Here is a 22,902-nt window from a genome sequence, read left to right as displayed (position 1 = left end):
TTTGGGAGGGAAAATGAAATTATCTGATGCTATAGAAGCAGATTGCAATGCATAATCAGTAAATAGAAGAGTTATAAACAATTGCTTGGAAATCCGCATCTACTCTACCCCGATTATAAATTAACATTTTTATCAAAAGCTGTTAGTGCGCTTGGCTATGTTAACAGACCTGATATTATTGTTTGGGAGGGAAAATGAAATTATCTGATGCTATAGAAGCAGATTGCAATGCATAATCAGTAAATAGAAGAGTTATAAACAATTGCTTGGAAATCCGCATCTACTCTACCCCGATTATAAATTCACATTTTTATCAAAAGCTGTTAGTGCGCTTGGCTATGTTAATAAATGCATAAATCGAAAAACCAGTGTTTTCAGAAAAAGAAAGTGGCCAGCTAACATATAATTTATAGATGCTGCATTTTCCAGCATACACGTCGAATGTTAATGATCCGAATTTACGACCAAAAACTGTAGGTCAACCTGTACACCAAAACAACTTTTAAGGACCGAAAACTCTATGTAGAATGCAGTAGTGTTTTAAAAGATAGTGACGACGGTTACACCGCATGTTTAAACTTTATATTCCTCGACTTTTATGGCAGAAAATGCAATACAATTTATAAGCAGAACATTAAAAATATGCAACATATTTAACACTGATCGTTTTATCCAAATTCTAGTGACGGAGTTTTGTTTCTTTATTAGAATTCAGATCCTCTCCTATATTAAGGAATTCAAATAGTTGAAAATGGAGATGTTTATACATACTCACTTTACGTTTTTACATCAACAGATGACTATACGAAAAAGAAAACAAAAATAATTTTGACAAAATTCTATAGGAAACTCTGTTGACCCTGATCAATTATATCGAAGATCTCAACACTGGGTCATTGAATGGCCTAATATTGTGCCCTGCAGTTACCGTTCATCCATAGATTTTAATAACAGCGATAGATCGTAACAAGAAAACAACAAAATAGTATGACATCTGTGAAAGAAAGTTAATACAGTATACAGTGGACGAATGGGGTATATTGTTAAGTTCACAGTGATCAATAAACTCTCGAACAAATCAGCTTTGGTTTTGTGACAGATTATCTCAGTAGAATAGAAGGACCTAGAAAGTAAAGAAATAGCAGAACCGCGATGCAGAAAGTTTAAATGGAATATTGAGGGAATACTGTGCTCACGTCTTCGCTAAAACATTTAATATCAACCGTGAAACTCTCTTGACTCTTGTTGCAAAATGCATCAAAAGGAGAATCACCTGTGAAAGACCTGATGTTGAGTATTGGGTTATAGAAATTCAACAATCTGTAGAGCAACCCTCGCTAGTTTGTTCAAATATATACATACGCATATATATATATATATATTTATACACGATTGCGCGCGCACACACGCAATCGCACGCGCACATATATACAGAGAGAGTGAGAAGGCGCGAGAATGTTTATGAAATTTAATATTAATCCTTCATATTACGGTCACAATGCATGCAGTTTTGAGACGAGGAAGTCTGTTGACCGCATCAACCCCAGTCTTCAACTGGGACTTATTTTATCCACAGGATAAAAGCCAAAGTTGACCTCAGCCATTCTCAACTCAGAACATAAAACCGGAATAAAATACCGCTGAGGACTTTTTCCGGCGTGCTACTGACTCTACCTGTTTGCAGTCTTATGAAAGCCTTATTATGTGTACCTTTTACATTTTTTAGTCGCTAGCAGACAGAATTGTTATGCACGCCGGGTATAATTCTTAGTGGCATTTTGTCCGCTAAGGTCGACCTTTCCTTTCATTTTTTTAGGGATCGATAAAATAAGTACCAGTTGGGCATTGGGGTCGATGTCATCAAGTTCGCCCTTCCGCCCCGAAACTGCTGGTCTTGTGCCAATATTTGAAACCAGTATATGTACATTTTGTCTTAGCTTTGAACTTTTCTCACAAACTCGCACAGGCCTACAAACTCACATACACTAATACACGCTAACACATACACACAAAAATCATCATTACATCCGCCTTCGCGAAGGCGGAGGTATTGTTTTCAGTTGTGTTTGTTTGTTTTCTGGTTTTGTCCGTGGACAAGATATCTCAAGAACTGCTAGATGGGTTCGGATGAAACTTTCAGGAATGTTTGGCCTCATGGCTGGCACAAACTGATTAGATTTGGGAATCGATCCGGTACCGGACAAGGATTCTGGATTGTTTTTCCTTAATTTTTTAGAGAGGTCGGGTTCTTTTTTTAGTATTCTCGTTTGTGAAAGCAGTCGAGTTTATTTCAGATATTCTCATTTTAAAAATAATTCCTGGCTAATCGTTGAGAGAACGCTGGTGTTGCCTTGGCGGAGGTTTGCGCTTTCTCAGTGCTCTTGTAACTGTTAATATTAGAATAGGGGAGGCGGCGAGCTGGCAGAATCGCTAGCGCGCCGGGCAAAATGCTTAGCGGCATTTCGTCTGTCTTTATGTTCTGAGTTCAAGTTCCGCCGAGGTCGACTCTGCCTTGTATCCTTTCGGAGTCGATAAAATAAACACCAGTAGAGTGCCGTGGTCAATGTAATCACCTTACTTTTTGCCCTGAATTTTATGGCCTTGTGCCAAAAATTGAAATCGATATTAGAATAGGCGGAGAATTACAAAACACATGTTCTGAGTTCGTTTCACGCTCAAGTCAATGTTGCTATTCATTCTTCCAGAGCTGATAATATTAATCTTCAATAAGGCGGCGAGCTGGCGGAGTTTTTAGCAGCCGGTCAAAACGCTTTGCGGCATTTCGTCCGTCATTATATGAGTTCAAATGGCGCCGAGGCCGACTTTGCATTTCATCCTTTTGGGGTCGATAAAATAAGTACTAATCGAGCACTAGGATAGATGTAAACGACTTATCCCCTCCCTGAACTTGCCGGCCGTGTGCCAAAATTTGCAACCAATATTAATCTTCAGTCATTAATGTTAGGTTGCCACCCGGTTTAAAACCATTGTCTGATATTTTAGGTTTTCTTTTAAATGTGTCCTCTCCTTTGAATGCATTCAGACCAATTCCCCAGTTCCTTCCTCTCTCTCCTACCTGTCCTTGTGACCCTGAAAAGGTTCATAAGCACAGGGCTCTTTCCCGAATAAAACTTCGCATTTCCCCCACCCGGTACTTATTTCAAAGTCTGGTACTTATTCTATAGGTCTGTTAGACCAAACTGCTAAGTTATGAGGATATGAACAAGCTAAATTAAGTGGTCGAGTGGTGTGTGGGCGGGTGTGCGGGGAAAATACACACGCGCGCACACATATAATTTATACATACATGCATACATGCATACATACATACATACATATATATATATCATCATCATCCTAATCATCATCATCGTTTAACGTCCGCTTTCCATGCTAGCATGGGTTGGACGATTTTGACGGAGGGCTGGCGAACCAGATGGCTGCACTAGGCTCCAATCTTGATTTGGCAGAGTTTCTACAGCTGGATGCCCTTCCTAACGCCAACCACTCCGAGATATATATATACATATATATATATATATATATATATATATATATTATATATATATATATATATACGAAGGGCTTCCACTCGAGTTCTGTCTATCAAATTCCCACTGGTCATCGCGGGGCTATAGTAGAAGGCCCTTAACAAAGGCGTGGTGCAGAAACTACATGCATGCAAGTTGATCTTACCACAGCTAGTTACGCTTAATACAAAAAAAAGTAATATAATATAATGTAATAAATATACAATATTATATGATATAGCATGATATATTGTCATATTATAAATGTAATTTAATATAACGGAATGTACATAAAATGCAGGTTTGTGCAGATATGTACTTCGCATGTACGCATGAAAGCGTTAAAAATTTATTTATACCGTGTAACGAATGTATATATATTGTGCTCCTGCCTGCTATGATGAACACATCACTCAGTGGAATTCTACAGTAAGGTTTCACATCAGCAGGATTACTACTACCGGTAACATGGAAACTAAGGCAACCAATTTAAGAGAGTTAAACAAGAAATCTTCCGTTGAAGAATTGAAAGGTTTGAATAGTTTCTGTTCATTTCGTTACATTTTCTGTATATATATATATATAGTAGTATTTATCCTACATTATATCGGTATAGTTCAATGATGCATACCCCCCAAAAGATTATTATTGCCAGTTAATCTCATAAGGCTGTAGTCGGCTTAATAAGATACGAGCATTTAAGGCGGCAAGCTGGCAAAAACGTCAGCATGCCGGGCGAAATATCTACCGGTATTTCGTCCGTCTTTACGTTCTGAGTTCAAATTCCACCGTGGTCGACTTTGCCTTTCCTCCTTTCGGGGTCAATAAATTTAATACCAGTTGCGTACTGGGGTCGATCTAATCGACTGGGCCCCTCCCTTAAAATTTCGGGCCTTGTGCCTAAAGCAGAAAAGAATAAGATACTAGCTTTTATATACGGATTGAAAAACAGTTCCCGTAAACGAACGTAAAGGATATATATATATATATATATATATATATATATATATATATATATATATATTGTTGTATTTAGGAATGGTCATGTTGCCAGTTTAGCCAATAAAAACACACGCTCTATATTGGCTAAACTGGCAACATGACCATTCCTAAATACAACAATATCTGTTTCAACACACGATTTCACATATCAAGACTCTTCCAAAACAAATATATAAACGTAATATATATATATATATATATATATATATTATATATATACACGCATGTGTGTGTGTAGTAGTAGTAGTAGTAGTAGTAGTAGTAGTAGTAATAGTAGTAGTAGAATAAAAAATAGAAAACCCTTAGTACAGTATTATATACTAGTGGGACCCGTGGACATTCCACGGAACGAAAAATATTAAGAGAAGAAAGGATGATCTGCATTTTTATTTTTTATTTTTATTTTGCTGTTATTTCACTTCCAGTTACAATAATTTCCCTCCGCTAAACACTTCTCTCTTTCTCTCTACGTCTTAAACAAACTTTTCAACCATGTAACTCCCTTCTTCGCGTCTTTAACTTTTCCCTCTTTCTCTTCGCCTTTCACCTCTCACCCCCCACTAACCGCATGAGTACCGACATAATGCATCGGCTGGCTATCTGCTCCCTTACTCACTCTCATAGTCTCTCTTCCTCTCTAACAATGTGAAGTGTAAATTGTGAACAAACAGAAAATTTAGTGCAATAAAAAACATATTTTTCACTATCAACGTGCACACACACACACACACACACACATACATATACCCTTACAAAAACACATATATAGAGGGACGTACACATACACATACACACATACGCACGCACGCACATGCACCCACACACAAAAACATAGAACCGTATACATATACATACGCAGAGAAACACAAACACACATATACATGGATTCATTCGCATACATAGACATACATATATACATAAACATGTGAGTATATATATATTGCTTACCAACCACATGGTTCCGAGTTCAGTCCGACTGTTGGCACCTTGGGCAAGTGTCTTCTACTATATCCGCGAGCCAACTAAAGCCTTGAGAGTGGATTTGGTAGACGGAAACTGAAAGAAGCCCGTCGTATATATATATATATACACATACATATATATATATATATGTGTGTGTGTGTGTGTGTGTGTGTGTGTTTCTTCCCCGACATCGCTTGACAACAGATGCCGGTGTGTTTACGTCCCCCTAACATAGCGGTTCGGCAAAAGATCTGATAGAATAAGTACTAGGCTTACAAAGAATAAGTTCTGGGGTCGATTTGTTCGACTAGAGGCGGTGCTACAGCGTGGCCGTAGTCAAATGAATGAAACAAGTAAAAAAAATAAAGAATAAAACAAAAGAGAGTGGGGTGGGGGAGAATTAATTAGATCAAGAATAATGAAATGGAATTTTTTGGTCATTTTAGTATGACCCTTTTAAGGAGACCCTTTTAAGGAGAAACGTACCGACTAGCAAGTCTCTTTACCAATATGGTCATAAGCATACACATATATTTAGCTTTCGCACATAGTGTACATACGTATACATACACAAATACACACACACTCACAAACACACGCACATACATACATACATACATACATACATACATACATACATACATACATACATACATACATACCTATTTCTTTACAACCCACAAGGGGCTAAACATAGAGGGGACAAACAAGGACAGACAAACGGATTAAGTCGATTACATCGACCCCAGTGCGTAACTGGTACTTAATTTATTGACCCCGAAAGGATGAAAGGCAAAGTCGACCTTGGCGGAATTTGAACTCAGAAAGTAACGGCAGACGAAATACGGCTACGCATTTCGCCCGGTGTGCTAACGATTCTGCCAGCTCACCGCCTTATACATACATACATACATACATACATACATACATACATACATACATACATACATACATACATACATACATATATACATACATACATACTTTCGTAAATGTTGAACAATGGGAATGAGTGCTCAACACCGCATTGATGTATAAAATTTCTTTATTTGTGTATTAAGGCTACCATTGGTTTCATGTTAAAAAAAAATATCTGGACATCTTAATTTTTCAAGCCGATCACATGTTCTTCTCCATTTTGGATGACAACGCTAAAAATTTGGGGATTTTCAGAAAAACTAATGTAAAAAAAAACATGAATTCAAGGGGCACTACTTTTGTATGACAGCTTTTGTGTGATTATCTCCCTAGCGTTTGACGTTTGGGAAAAACTCGTGTTGGGTGGTAATTTTGCATTATATCATAGAATATAATCATTCATTCCCGGTGGCGTGTCATGTCCTTGAGCGAGACACTTTACTCCACGTTGTCTCAGCCCACTCAGCTGGTATGAATGAGTTGTACCTGTAATGGAAGCAGCTGTAATTAATTGGCACCTGTCCATCATTTGTCATATATATATATATATATGATGATTGCTCCATCTTCACAAATGGTAGCTGCACCATCATCACATACGCACACACAACCTTCCCTCACATATTTTCATATGCATGCGCACGTGTGTCGATTCCTATACGGGCGTATGCATGTATTTCTTTGTATCTATGTGTGGGAGGGATATGTGTGTATGTGTGTGCGTATATGTGTGCATGTGTGTGGGGCTGTATACGCGTGTGTGCGTGTTTGTATAGACATATATGTGTGTATATATGTATATGCATGTGTGTGTGCGTATATATATACATTATGTCACAGAAGTATGTATATTCCTAAAAATTTTCAGTAAATTGCTATTACTCTGATAATATTGAAGGAAATCAAACGAAATTTATACTGACTAAAATATATTATATATGCAAACATTATACAAATTTGGAACACAAAACAATAGATATTTTTAAAGGTATGAACGAAATATTAATTTTCAAACATTACAAAAATATGTACACCCTTATGGAAATTTGCTATATTCATTATTTTATCCACTTTTTTTTTTACTAAATTCAGATATTGTTGATAATTTCAGTTCTAATAAATTATTTCTCCTGTCATTTTTGCACTGGTCATTGTTATTGCATCTGCAGGAATTCTGATTTGTGTACCGTGGTAAAAATCTTCATTGTGATTAAAATGGCACCAAAAGGAAAAGAGTTGCCTGAAGATTTGAAGGAGATTATTTTTAATTTGCACAGGAATGGTTTAGGATACAAGTTAATTAGTAACCGAATACATGTTAGCGTAAACACAGTTGCCAAAGTAATTCAGAAGTACAAAGCTACTACTGGATGGCTAAGCAATAGACATCGTCCAGGTCGTCGTTCTGTTTTAACTGCGCGTGAAAGTACGTTTGAATAACAGAGTAGCAATGACATTACCTACTTGAAAACCATAGGCTACAAATTTTGGCACAAGGTCAGTAATTTCGAGGAGGAGTTAAGTCGATTACATAGAACACAGTGCTGACTGGAATTCGTTTCAACGACACCGAGAGAATGAAAGGCAATCGACCTCGGCGGAATTTGAACTCAAGACGTAACTATTTTTCCCGGTGCGCTCACAATTCTGCCAGCTCGACGCCTTATCTTCTGGCAAAATATTAAAATACAATTAAAAGATTCTGTAGAAAGTCCACGGCTATTTTAAATTTGAAGCCGAAATCACTTACTGGCATAGTCTGGCGCTCACTCTTATAGAACAACTTTCGGCCATTACGATAATACGCCATGTTATTTACATGTTATAAATACGATAATACGCCATGTTATTTACATGTTATAAATACGATAATACGCCATGTTATTTACATGTTATAAATACGATAATACGCCATGTTATTTACATGTTATAAATACGATAATACGCCATGTATTTCCCAATTGGAAACGATGTTATTTACATGTTATAAATGTCAAATAATTCCTTCTTTATTGAACATTAGTCATATTTTTCACTAAATCCTCAATATGTTTCACTAAATCCTCAATGTCATTGCGCCTTGTACTTCATATTATCATAATTCATTGAATGTACTTCTGTTCAGAAACAGAAAAACCACGAGAAAACCTGCTTCGACTCAGTCGTGTTACGTACATCATTGACATCTATTTGAGTAAACTTTTCGTTTCGTTCTCCTGAGAATGATCGACATGTGTTTCAGAAACCAGTTGTACCGAATTATAATCATTCAGAAGCGCATTTTACTTATTAAAAAAAAAATAATGATTTATCATAAATTAATTCTGGGAATATATTTTGTTTGATTTACAACTTTAGATTCGTCAATATCAGAAATTACGGAGGAAATATTGAAGACATGTGGCGGGTATGGTTTATACCAGAAGACACTCAATATTTTCATTTTCATTTTTATAACGCTTAATGGTCTTTCACTTATGACGATGGTGTTTATAAGAGAGAAGGTTCCGTTTGCTTGTTATCCTTCGAATTTCAATGAGTCTTTGATTCCACCAAACATCACCTTGGATGAATTCTTAAACAAGGCAGCTGTCGAAGATGAGAAATGCTCTGTGTATAACCTGGATACTAAAGAAGGATTTTATATCCTCCCCACCAGTAATTCTACAAAGGAATCGTGTAATAATGGTCGAAAGTTCTACTCTGACGATCTGTCATCTATTGTCTCTGAGGTAAGGAGTTGTAACTCGTCTTTTTTCTTCTAATCTTTGTGCTTTGGTGTATACGTATTGTAATAATGTTATCATAATAGAAATTTCAATAAATATGGTAGATAATTTTTCCCGATTATAGTGATCAATTTTTTTTGTTCACATTAGCTCTCTCCCTCAAATCAGCATTACCTGTACAGGTACACGACGTGCCACAAAACTGTTTATATATAAGATCACAGCATACATGTACACTGCAACATAATTTATTTTCCTCAACAGGCCCTGCCCTATTTAACATTGTCCCGAAAGAGATCAAAGAGGAAAATGATCCCATCAACTTTAAACGGAGTCTGGATAGATTCCTTCAAATAATTCCAGATAAGCCACCCATAATTGGATACAATTCACCCAACAAAAACTCACTACTTGAACGGACCATAAACAAAACTTGACTTAAACAGGATTCGAATAATCCTATCAGGTGGTGCTATTAAGTTAGACATGGCCTGGACCAATCTTGGTCGAAACATATCTAAGTTTATCTAAGTTTATATATATATATATATATATATATATATATATATATATATATATATATATATATATATATATGTACATATGTATGCACACATTTTGTATATACCTATATATATAAACATATACATATGTGTGTATGTACGTATGTAAGTATGTATGTATGTATATATATATGTATATATGTGTATGTGCGTGTGTATGTTTGTGTGTGTGTGTGCGCGCGTGCATACAGGTTTTTTCCGCTCGAACTCCAGGGGTGAGGGACAATTTAGTTTGTTTAGCATTTATAACTGTTATAACAGTTGTATGTCTGTGTTTAGCCAATAACTATGTTTAAAATATTATTCTGTTTTTCTACAGTTTGATTTAGCTTGTGAAAAAGAATGGTTGAAAAACCTTCCGGTGTCTGTAATGTTTACAGGTTTTCTTTTTGGAAATCTATTATTTGGTATAATTTCAGACAAGTAAGTGCAAGACGTTTACTTTCTCTAAGAATGCTATTTATAAGAAAATGGGGTTCATATAAATGTATAAATCGTTTAATGTCGAACAGAAATAATGAATACCTAACAAAGTTAACTCTTACAAAGTTGGTATAAAGAGATGGTATAATGTCACGCAAGAATTATTTTGTGACGGTCGCCGAGTATTAAATATTGGGTTGTCCGGAAAGTTCATGCCGATGTATAGCAGCTTACCTTTCGACTTATTTTAGAATATGGTTGAGTCCATGAAATAAGATTTGACTACACCTCTATTTAGAGCACAGTTTAAGCTATCTTTTCGTGGAAGAAGGTTTATGTTCCTATAACCTGTGTTAATTCTGTAACCCTTTAAAATAAAAGATGAGAAAGTTCATTTTCGGCACTTGATGCTTTGGGAACCAGACAAAAATTGCTGCAGCTCGGCTGGGATGTGTTACCCCCACCCTCCCTACTCCCCAGATATTGCTCCTTCGGATTTCCACTTATTCAGGTCTCTGCAGAATAGTCTTAATGGTGAAAATTTCAATTCCTTGGATGATGTAAAAAGATACCTTGATGAATTCTTTGCCTTGAAACCACCCCAATTCTGGGAAGAGAGTATTTTCATGGATTGCACCGAACTTTTCTGTGCGAATCAATTCGTCCACTTTCCGCCAATTCGTGTCAGTTGCTGCAGTGGATGTTCTTCCCCGTGTGGTTTGTCTTCAATAATGATTTGTTCTTTAAACTTCGTCATCCATCTGTTCATATCGTTCTGACCAATGGAGTCATCTCCCGTGGCCTTCGGTAGCTGTCGGAGAATTACGCTCTTTCTCTTCCTTCTTCAAAAACTCAGTGACATCATGTTTCTGCTCAGAACCCATTATTTACCTCCAATGAAAAAGAACGGGAAGAAGAGTTACGCTATGACCTTTGTCCTTTGATAATAAAAGACGATATCTATTTTTGCATTACATTCGATTTAACCTTCGTTGATAGGTATTATGTTAATGAAGGAACATGGGTTAGCCGTTAGGGTGTTCGGCGCACTGTCATATGGTTGTGAGTTCGATTCTCAGCAGTGCGCCTTGCCCTTGAGCCAGACTCTTTAGTTCACGTTGCACCAGTCCCCTCAGCTACCAAAAATGAATTGTACCTGTAATTCAAAGACACAACCTGTCTCACAATGAATCTCCCTGAGAACTACATTAAGGGTACACGTGTTTGTTGAGTGCCCATGTATTATGTAGGTTTGATAAGAGAGAGAGAGAGAGGAGAGAGAGAGAGAGAGAGAGAGTGAGTGAGATAGGTGGAGTGAGAGAAGCGATCAAGAGAGAGTGAGAGAGAGAGAAAGCAATCCCGGAATGTAACAGCTTGGCATGTGGGAAATGAAATCTCTAATAGGCACCGAAATTTATTTTAAAAATATGAACATTCACAAAGATTCAATAAACATGACTAAATGGTTTTATTTTTGGCAGATTCGGTCGATTCAAAGCGTTCTGTGTCTCGGATATACTTTGCATCGGTAGTGCTTTTGCCAAAATATATTCACCAAATTATATAGTCTTCGTCATCATCTACTTCTTCGAAGGCTTTGGGTATGCTGGCACGTATGTAGTTGCATTCACTATGGGTAAGTGTTTTAAAATTCTATAGACACAAACTTTTGATTTTAAGAGTTACATGCTAGATTCTATTTCATTTTGCATTTGTTTTTTAAGATTCTTTATGTAAATTTGTGTGTTGAAGCATATTTTGTTGTGTCTGGGGAGAGACATTCTGTTGTAATGATTTACTAATTAACACACTCACCGGTTCAATTTCCCCTCTTTATTATATTTTTTCTAAAATTTTCGTTCAATAGGTTTTAGCTGTGTCAAAAACTATTGAAGAGTTTGCAAGAAGCAACGAAACTTTTGGGAAAAAAATAATAAATGAGTGTAAAAAATATGTTAGATTCTCTTGTGCCATAATCTGGATCTCCGTGTTCCTGTTATGCAGAGTGGTGAATCTATGAGACAACTGTTGTATTCGGTTGCATGTGTTGTTGTTTGTTGTTATTTATGATTGATCTTTCAAAATATTTCCTTTCTTAACTTACTCAAGATCTTTTGTTTTTTTTATAAATGGGAGAGAGATAGATAGAGTAAGATAGAGAGTAAGAGAAAGCGAGTAAGGAAGAGTAAGAGATGGGAAAGTGAGAGAGAAAGGAGTGAGAAACAAAGACGGAGAATGTGGCGATAAGAAACAGGAAGGAAGCAACAGAAAGTAACAACCACACCCTCACCCACGCGTAGAGCGGGTCACCTTAAGCTACTCTATAATATAATGATTGAAGAAGTGCGGGTCTCTGTCCAGTTTATCACCCCAAACCACGTTATTAAAAATGTCATATTACTTTGAAGAAATTACAAATGAATATTAATTATGAATTATTTCACTTATTATAGAATAAACTACAACAGAGTCTTTGTTCAATTCATGTGCATATTGTCAATTTACTTTATAATTTATGTGTCATATCTATATGTATATAGATATACGCATTACACATACAAGCAGAAAACCGCCCGAAGTGCGATTTTTCTTGTAGTATATATAATCTTTATATATAAAAGTAAGGTTGTGTGCTGTCTGTCTCCTACGATTTAGATTCCTAACTACTCCCACATTTTGCGGTGCAGTTTAACCAAAATCGGGTATCTTATAGTCGTGATTCATATCGAGCCCTTCTGGGTATTAGCGCGCGTCTACGATGAGTCTACGATTTAAAAAAATATTTACCATCATTTTTTCCATTTTAATGCATTTTTTCGCTATTAAATAAGGGAAGTAACTCTCTAAAAATGTCTACGATGAGTCAACGATTTTTAAAAAAAATTACCATCATTTTTTTTCCATTTATAATGCATTTTTTTGCTATTTTTTGCCTATAATTCTCTAAAAATGCTTATATAGTTATTTCCCTTACAAACCCGAGCAACGCCGGGCGATACTGCTAGTATTGTATAAGATGATATATTTCATATATTATCAAGAAATATTAACATGATATTTGTTTTTTATTACAGCGATCGAATATGTCTCTCAGAATTACAGATTGAGCTTGAACTTCAGTCTGCATGCATTCTTCGCCGTTGGAGAAACACTTCTCGCTGGTGTCGCGTATTTACTTCGGAAATGGCAACATTTATTGTATGCGGCAACTATTCCGCATATTCTGGTTCTCATTATAGCTTTGAAGTAGGTATATCTTCGCAGGATTTAACGATAATCTCAATAGATATTAAAGTTGTCAATTTACTCACACATTATCGTATGTGTATGTCTGTGTGAGTGTGTGTGTGTATTTATGTATATGTATATATATATATATATATTATATATATATATATATATATATAATATATATATATATATATATATATATATATTATATATATATATATTATATAATTAGGGCTTAGTAAAATAAATTACTTTGCCACATACTGAACTTAGTAGAAATAGCAGCCAAAAAAAATTTTTTAACCATTTCTACTACTTAAAGAAAATTTCTCTCAGATAATGTTTACTCCAGACAGCTCACGAAGGTTTGGAGGTAAATACAGAAAAATATCACAAGTACATAGATTTATTTGGCTAATCTTGAAACGTTGACGTACTCAAACGATCTATGTACTTGTGATATTTTTCTGTATTTACCTCCAAACCTTCGTGAGCTGTCTGGAGTAAACATTATCTGAGAGAAATTTTCTTTAAGTAGTAGAAATGGTTAAAAAAATTTTTTTGGGCTGCTATTTCTACTAAGTTCATTATGTGGCAAAGTAATTTATTTTACTAAGCCCTAATTATATAATGTAATATTTTGAATTCGCCTTAAATGGTCCTTTTACATACTGAACATTTGGTGAAATTGATTAATTAATTTTACCCTCAATTGTTGATATATATATATATATATATATATATATATGGGGATGTATATATATGTATATTTCATTTTTTCTTCAGCGTTATAATTATCATTTTAGTGTTTTTGTCCAAGTTATTTCGGCACACATCCTGTGACCTCTTCAGCGACTCTCTATCCCACGTGTCTCCTCTTGTTCTGCTTATTCCATTTTGTCTTTTTGTGGTATGTATCCATATTTGTGCATGCGTTTGAGTCTGTATCTTTGTGTGTGTATGTGTGTGTGTCTGTCTGTAGGTGTGTTTAGAATGCATGATTTGTGTGTGTGTATATGGATTTGATTATTACATTGTTTATACCCGTGTCTTTAGTTTCTTGTGTTTTTCTTTCTCGTTCTGTCTTTAATATGTGTATGTGCGTCTTGTGTGTGTGTGTATTTAGGTTTATGTATTACATTACCTGTATCTTTGTCCTTTTTTTTCTCATTCTGTCTTTAGTCGTCAGGTTCCCAAGCCTGGTGTTATTATTCCATACACGTTTTCTGTTGAGGCTCATTCTATCTACTATTATGCGTGTGGCTTCCGTAATCTGTTTGAGTATCGTGCTTCTTCTTATGTGTCGATAATACCTCAACATCTGTCTTATTGACCTAGCCTCCATGTTCTCTATGAGCATCTTGGTAGAACATTGACAAGCTTTTCTTCTCCTTAAGCTCCTGCCAGTGTTCGTTTATTCGCTCACCTACGCTACGTGCTGTCTCTTCAATATATGTCGTTGTCCTTTTTCTGCACCAGAAATATTACTTACTTTCAAATCTCCACTGTCATACTATCTTTTAACAATTTTATTTGGCAGGTATCATCCTGAATCGCCAAGATGGCTTCTTAATAAAGGGAGATTTACAGAATCTGAAGAGTCATTTAAGAGACTAGCAAGAATAAATGGAAAAAACCCCGAGAATGCTATAAATCTTATTCGGAAACTTCAAAGGGAAGCAGAACTTGAATTCAAATTTGAAAGCGAAGCTGTCGAAAGTACGAATCTTGGAAATGAGGAAAGAACTCGAAAAAAGACCTACACAGCAATGGATTTATTAAAAAAGCCTCGAAGGGCCATGATTTCCATAAATCTTTGGTTTAACTGGTAAATATCTTACCGTGTCCAATGTTAGATATGCAAATAGCAAAGTGATTATCGCATTACTCTATACTAACATTTATGGTAATATTTTAGATGATATCTGCATTAATATCCACCCAACAAATCAAATATTGTCATATATTTTTTATCATTTACTTGTTTCACCGCCTCGGAGAAATTTTAGTGGAACGAATCAGCCGCAGTAATATTATTATTATTATTATTATTGATAGTAAATTGGGCAGAGCAAATAAATAGATTGGGCTAGATAGAAAATGTGTATATTATATATTCTTAGAGAGGCGTGCAATGTATGAAATAAAAAATATTATATTAAATAATAAGTTAAATAAGTTAACTGGATTTATAAGTAAAATATTAAAATATCCTACCAAAATAGGAAGAAAGAAAGAATAAAATATTCAATTAATAAAAATACTGGAAGAATAGAGAGGATAGTACTTAATTTAATGGTAGGTAGGTATAAGAAAAAACTGTAATCATAGTTTAAATATATATAGGTGGAAACAGGACCAAATATAGTTTAAATGGTGAAACGAATTAGTCAAATAAGGAAAAACTTAGCTGTAATAATTTAGTTATGAATAGACAAATCCACATTGTAATTAATAAATATAATGGAGCATTAAAGTTAAGGCCTTATGAGATAGGTGCAAGATATACAATAAACATAGTATGTGTACAAAATAGATATTTTAGTTTGTAATAATACAAACACTTACACACACACATAGTTGAAATTTACAGAAAAACAAAAGACGAATACAGATGTATAAACAACAAGCAGGTATATTAGTTTGAGGCTCGGGAAAGTGAGAAAGTCTTTTGCGTTTCGAGCCTACGCTCTTCAACAGATAGGAGCACGAGGAAATAGAGAGAGAATAAAAAAAACAACTTTTGAAGTTAGCGATCAATAGCCAGCTGGAAGATACGTCATTCTGGGGCTATAAACACCACTGTCCTGTGAAGGACGCCATGCTTGGTTGGCAATTATATATATATATATATATATATAATATATATATATATAATATATATATATATATGTATGTATGTATGTATGTATGTATGTATATGTATATGTATATATGTAATAGATGTGTGTATTTTTCCCTTGTTAAGAATTTAAATGACACCTGCGTTAACTCCATTTATAATGTATTGATGTATATATATATATAATTATTAATGTTTGAGGGAATAAAATCCAAAATTTACAAGGAAAAAAATTCAATTTAGAAATACTAAATCAAATTTCACACAATATAATATATATATAAAAAATTAGAAAAAAACCACCTACAATTTATATTCGTTATTATTATTATTATTATTATTATTATTATTTTTTTTTTTTTTTTTTCTTGCAATTTACTTAATCATTGACATTTTATTGTTATTTTAATGTTAATATTTCTATTATATGTAATTTTCTAGATGGTGTAATTTAATTGTTCATTTTGAATTTATAAAAGGTGTCTTTTTTTCTAATTTTATATATATATATATATATATATATATATATATACATACATATATATATATGCATGCATGCATATATGCATACGACGGGCTTCTTTCAGTATCTGTCTAATGTTTGAGCTCATATCTTGAATAATTTGAGCAACCAGTCAATGCCGTTTTACCAAGTGATATTTCAGTCTTGCTATTTTTGTTACAGGTTTGTCAACAGTATGCTTTACTACGGAGTGATACTAAATTCCGTTGATATGTCTGGCAGTCGGTATATGAACTTCTTCATAATGGCGCTAATAGGAATTCCAGCGAACATTATTGGATATTTATTTTTTAAATGGTTTGGGCATCGTAAGCCGCTTTGTGTTTTAATGGTATTTGGTGGATTTAACTGTATTGTTTCAAACTTTGTACCAGCAGGTAATATTATTTACATCAAATATTATAATCCGTTCATTGTCAAGTAGATAAATGTGCAACGGTGGTGCATCAGCAAGGCCGCAGCTCTGAGCTGAAACTAGAAAAAAAAAATAGAAATGGATGACATGCGCTAAAATCATTTTGTTTCGTCGTTTTTTTTTAATTTTGAATGCAATACTGTATCGACGACCCACTTAGTGAAATGAAAATTTATGTTTAATTATCAGCATAAATAACCCTTTCTACTGTAGGCCCAATTTGGGGGAGTGAGCTAGTCGAGTTCATTGAACCCTAGTATTTTTGGTGGGTGGGGCAGTCGATTAGATCGATTCCAATATGCAACTGGTACTTAAGTTATCAACCCCGAAAGGATCAAAGGCGAAGTCGACCTCGGCGGAATTTCAACTCAGAATGTAAAGACAGATGAAATACCTATTTCTTTATTACCCACAAGGGGCTAAGCATTTTGCCCAGCGTGTTAACGATTCTGCTAGCTCACCGCCTTGTCATATCTAACATACTGGGGACTCCATTATATATATATATATATATATATATATATATATATATATATATGTAGAGAGAGAGAGAGAGAGAGAGAGAGAGAGAGAGAGAGAATAGTAAAAAGGGAAAAAACTACAGAAGGCTTGTTTTAGAAGGTTATATATTTGAGTCATTATGTCTGAAGAATGTTATAAATTTTTTTATACAATGACATAGTTTTTGAAGAAAGACGGTTTCGCGTTCAGCTTTTCTGTAGTTTTTTCACTTTTTACTATTTTCTATATATTCAACCACGTGCTTTCACATACCAACTTTCTCACCTATATATATATATATATATATATATATATATATATATATATATATATATATTTATATATATATATATATATATATATAATATATATATATATATATATATATATATATATGTATATATATATATGGAGAGAGAGAGAGAGAGTATCTGTGGTGATACTCTATTTTTCCAACCCAAAGGTCATAGACCGTAAGACGTCTTCACAAAAGGCTATTCATTAGGTTGATTGCAAAATGATTCCCCCAAACAACCGAGAATACCTAATTATTCTTTTAGAATCTAAATGACAAGAGCTACCTGTTTCGAGAAGCAGATCGCATGGGACATTGCTAATCATCAGGTGAAAATAAATCAAGGCAATTTTTCCTTCGGTGAGTCTTTCTAGGAGTCCCACGGGCCGCAGATTACTCATAATTATGTTAGAGAACATAGATTTCACGAACATTGCTTCTACTGGTCTTGAAGCTAATTCGCCTCCGGTTATTGAATAATTTATCTCGTAGATGAACGTGACATATTTATAAAGCTTAAATGTTCATATTTTCACTGTAAACAATTTTTCAGGTAATCTTTGGTTTCCCCTGATATTAGCCGTTATCGGGAGGCTGGCTTTGACGGCATCATTTAGTGGCATTTATCTGACATCAGCAGAACTGTTTCCAACTGTAACACGGTAGGTGAAGTATTTCACAATCTCGAAAAGAGTTTCGCACTTATTGCGATGTGATGCACCAGAATAACTCGGATACTGAATTGTGTCCAATATAATTTCGTTTAAAATAACCTTACACACGCACATACATCTCTCTCTCTTTATCTCCCTCTCTCTCTCTTTATCTCCCTCTCTCTCTCTCTCTATTTCTCTCTTTCTCTCTTTCAGTATTTGTGTGTGTGTGTGTGTATGTATAGCGTGTTTGAAGTGGTGTACATATATTGTATATTGAGAAAAAGGAGGCAGTCAGAATTTTGGATAATTCTTTATAAACGCTTTCGTTCGTTTACCGAACGTAGGTACATTAGAGATCTTTCCTAATCAGTGGTAAAATGGTTCTAGTATTATTTCTCGGGTATGTGTAAGTTCTATAAGAACAACAGTTGTCAAAATCTCATTGTGATATATATATATATGTATTGTACACCACCATCATTGTGATATATATATACGTTTTGTACACCACTTGTCTTCGTTTTTTGTTTTTCTCGTAAACTCTCCCTATATATATATATCATTGTTTATAGAGATATGTGTGTAGGTATGTGTGTCCATTTACGTATGTATGTATGAATGTATGTATGGGCTGTGTGTATATGGGTGTTACTTGTTAAGTTGCTTTCCGTTGGGATGGTCATGAGACACAATAGTCATTCCAATAGGCTTTACCTAGTCGCAATCATGATTCACAGGAAGAGTGTCTTCGTGACTCGGTTCAGCCGAGAGCCATTTTATATAATGACTTGGCACGAGCACACCCGCACATTCTAGTGATACTAGGGTAAAATGGTGAACCACAGCATTGAGTTTAGTAAGAGGTGAAACGAAGGAATGCAAAAAATGTCGCTGTGGCACTCAGCGTTTTATGATTAACTCGTATCACTGCCAGTTCATGTGATGATTCAGACATGAGAATTGCAATCTCTAACAAAAAAATAAAATGTCTGACTGTATCACGCAATTTCTGTATTGAAATGTTCCATTACATTTATCATACTTAAAGGGTGCAAACAGGGTGCTGGATAAACTACAACCGGTTCGTTTGAAAGGGAAGCCAGATAAAGGGGAAAGGGGGAGATAATCTAAGTTATTATGATAAAAAATAACAGACTTAAATGGACTTTCTCTCTCGGAGCATTATCTAAGTTACTTATTTCAAGTAGCCTTAATTTTCCTGTTATAGTTGACATGATTCACACCGTGTGTGTGTGTGTGTGTATATATGTGTGTGTGTGTGTGTGTGTGTGTGTGTGTGTGTGTGTGTGTGTGTGTGTGTGTGTGTGTGTGTGTGTGTGTGTGTGTGTGTGTGTGTGCATGTGTGTATTAATGCCAATTAATTTGTATTTCGCTAATATTTATCTTCGTCTATTTATTATGATTTCTATATGTATAAGTTCTTGAAAGCATGCAGTATATCACAAACGCACACATATACACATACATATTCAGAGGTGCACATACACACACACACACACAATAATTCGCACGTACACACACAAGAATACATACATACATAATAGATGGAATTTACTCTCGCACTCAAAGAAGACACTGGAATAGTGAGACGAACTTTTAACTTCATCCTTCCTTAACTCATCATTTCAAGAAAAATGCTAATAACTAATGTATGCAAAGCATAAATTCATTCATATCATATTGTACTGAGTTTTGGCGACCAATTATTAAATGCAAATCGAAATGTACTTATATGGAACGTGCATTCTCTTTCATTCTCTCATTCTCTCAACCTCTCTGTCTTCCGTTCCGTCTTTTCCTTTTTAGCATAATACATACTCACATACAAATTTATATCTATATGTAAAGTATATGTTATTTTTTCTTTACATTTCAGCAACAGCGGTTTGAGTGCGGCTTCGTTGTTTGCTCGAGTTGGCGGTGTCTTTTCACCAACAATTCTTCAGCTCTCTACATATGGCTCCTGGATACCTCTCAGTGTCTACGGAGTGTTTGGAATTGCTGCAGGACTTCTGATCCTTTTACTTCCTGAAATGAAAGATTCTTGTCTACTTCAAACTCTGGATGATATGGATAATCTTTAGATTTGGCATATCGATATGGTTTGTATTAAACTATTCTTGCGATTAGTTTAATACAAACAAGTGTTCAATTAATTACTATCAAATTTATGTCAAAATATTACATTGTAACAAAGCGACGAGCTGGCAGAATCGTTAGCACGCCGGGCAAAATGCTTAGCGGCGTTTCGTCCGCCTCTGCGTTCTGAGTTCAAATTCCACCGAGGTCAACTTAGCCTTTCATCCTTTCGAGGTCGATAAATTAAGTACCAGTCATGCACTGGGCTCATTGTAACCGACATACTTTAACCTTTGAAATTGCTGGCATTGTGCCAAAATTTTAAAGCAAAATTTAGTAATTATACTTATGTTACTTTCTTACAAGTTTTTCAACTTTCTAGGTGATAATTTCATTTGAATTATGAAAAAAAAAAAGGAAAAAAAAGAAGGAAATGACAACTGGAATTTTATTCGGATCTCGCAGTTTCGTAGTACAAAATTCTGAAAATTTATGAATTTTTTTCTTTTAACATCCGGACCGTTCAAACTGGTCAGAAACGAAATGTGCAGATTAAATAAAAGTCTGGGCATCTGGCCTATCATCAAATGAAATATGAAGATTCTAGCACTTTACCAGAAGCCTTATATGCGACATTTCATATTTACATCCGACTTACAATTGTACACTTAAAACATTCGTGAAAATTCCTGTCACAAAATTGATGTTGTCCAGTCTATTCAAAAGTGATTTAGTAGTGACTTGATTTTTATTCAGACATATTCTTCTTTTTCTTTCTTTCTGCACGCTTCTTTCTTTTGGTTTTAGGAAATGTGCCTGCTTTTTCGGTTTATTTTCCTTTTCTCTTTAACTCACCAACTCTTTCATCTTTCTTAATTTTGGTCATCTTTCGAAAATATTTCAGTCCCTCATTTTCCATAATTGATATCAAGCAACATTACAAAATGCTCGTGCTGAAACAATGCATTCTATTCTTTTGCTCCGTTTCCCCTTTTTTCTTTCTTATTAAATTTTCATTTCTCTTTTTCGTTGTCGATGCATTTTATATTTACGCTTCTGTTTTACCTTTATTTCTCCCCATTTTTCTTTCCCATTTCTTTATATACGATTAAATATATACAAGCGTTAATGGGATTGGTTTCCCTATATATTATGCGCAGGAGTGGCTGTGTGGTAAGTAGCTTGCTTACCAACCTCATGCCTCCGGGTTCAGTCCCACTGCATGGCACCTTGGGCAAGTGTCTTCTACTATAGCCTCCAGCCGACCAAAGCCTTGTGAGTGGATTTGGTAGACGGAAACTGAAAGAAGCCCGTCGTATATATATATATATATATATATATATGTGTGTGTGTGTGTGTGTGTGTGTGTGTGCGTGTGTATGTGTGTGTATGTGTGTGTGTGTGTGTGTGTGTTTGAGTCGGTGTTTGTTCCCCTAACATAGCTTGACAAACGATGCTGATTTGTTTCCATCTTCATAACTTAGCGGTTCGGCAAAAAAAAAGATAAAATAAATATTTGGCTTATAAAGAATAAGTCCTGGGGTCGATTTGCTCGACTAAAGGCAGTGCTCCAACATGGCCGCAGTCATATGACTGAAGCAAATAAAAGAATAAAAGGACACCATCATATTTCTCATCGTAAAAATATGTGCTTCTCTCACTTTGCCTCAAGTTATCTTTCCCTCGCTCTATATTGCCCATCTCTCATTCACCCTCCATTTAAGGCCATCCGCTCACACTGATCTCCATCATTCCTCTCTATTGTTCCTGGCTATCCCGTGAGTTTGCCACTGTCCACACGTGTTAAACATTTCTATTCATGTTTGTATTTAACGAAAATATAAAGTCCTTCTGTGTTCGCATTCTTCTTGTTTGTCTCAAATCAAGAGACGCCGTTTTATATTATACCAGAACCTTTTTATCTCCGTCCATTATTTTTCCTAGGTTTGAGAGAAACAGAACATACTTATCTGATGTCCCCGTTGCTAAGACATTTAAAACAGATTTGGCGGTTATGTTGGTAGATCGCACGGCCAATTAGGGGCCTCCTTCCTTGATTCAGAGAACAGACGGTTCTTATGCACAGGAATCACTGCAGTGTCTACAGAGATTGGAATACACTCGTATTCAGTGTTAAAATGTAAGTCCGTTGAGGGGAGAATCTCGCACGAAAACTTAATGCTTGTGCTTGCTGGATGATGTAATGCGTGC

General features: G+C 35.1%; 1 protein-coding gene across 4 annotated transcripts in view; it reads left to right on the top strand.

Annotated features, from left to right (window-relative positions):
* The window catches only part of LOC115218497 (organic cation transporter protein-like), an 80,239-nt gene extending 58,284 nt beyond the window's left edge, over positions 1 to 21,955 (top strand). The window contains exons 1-9 of one of the 4 annotated variants that reach the window (XM_029788397.2): positions 3,953 to 4,062; positions 8,772 to 9,145; positions 10,025 to 10,128; positions 11,610 to 11,764; positions 13,203 to 13,374; positions 14,900 to 15,187; positions 16,887 to 17,101; positions 18,489 to 18,597; positions 20,489 to 21,955. In XM_029788397.2, the coding sequence (XP_029644257.1) occupies positions 3,999 to 4,062; positions 8,772 to 9,145; positions 10,025 to 10,128; positions 11,610 to 11,764; positions 13,203 to 13,374; positions 14,900 to 15,187; positions 16,887 to 17,101; positions 18,489 to 18,597; positions 20,489 to 20,696 (1,689 nt within the window). In that variant the 5' untranslated portion in view covers positions 3,953 to 3,998 and the 3' untranslated portion in view covers positions 20,697 to 21,955. Of the gene's footprint in view, positions 1 to 3,952; positions 4,063 to 8,765; positions 9,146 to 10,024; positions 10,129 to 11,609; positions 11,765 to 13,202; positions 13,375 to 14,899; positions 15,188 to 16,886; positions 17,102 to 18,488; positions 18,598 to 20,488 lie in introns of those variants that run through there. The other 3 variants (XR_005001742.1, XM_036508486.1, XM_036508485.1) reach the window with 3 other exon arrangements.
* Positions 21,956 to 22,902: the final 947 nt, after the last annotated feature.

The sequence above is a fragment of the Octopus sinensis genome, linkage group LG13, assembly GCF_006345805.1.
Source record: "Octopus sinensis linkage group LG13, ASM634580v1, whole genome shotgun sequence".
Classification (NCBI taxonomy): Eukaryota; Metazoa; Mollusca; class Cephalopoda; order Octopoda; family Octopodidae; genus Octopus; species Octopus sinensis.
This window is presented reverse-complemented; position numbering and strand designations above follow the sequence as displayed.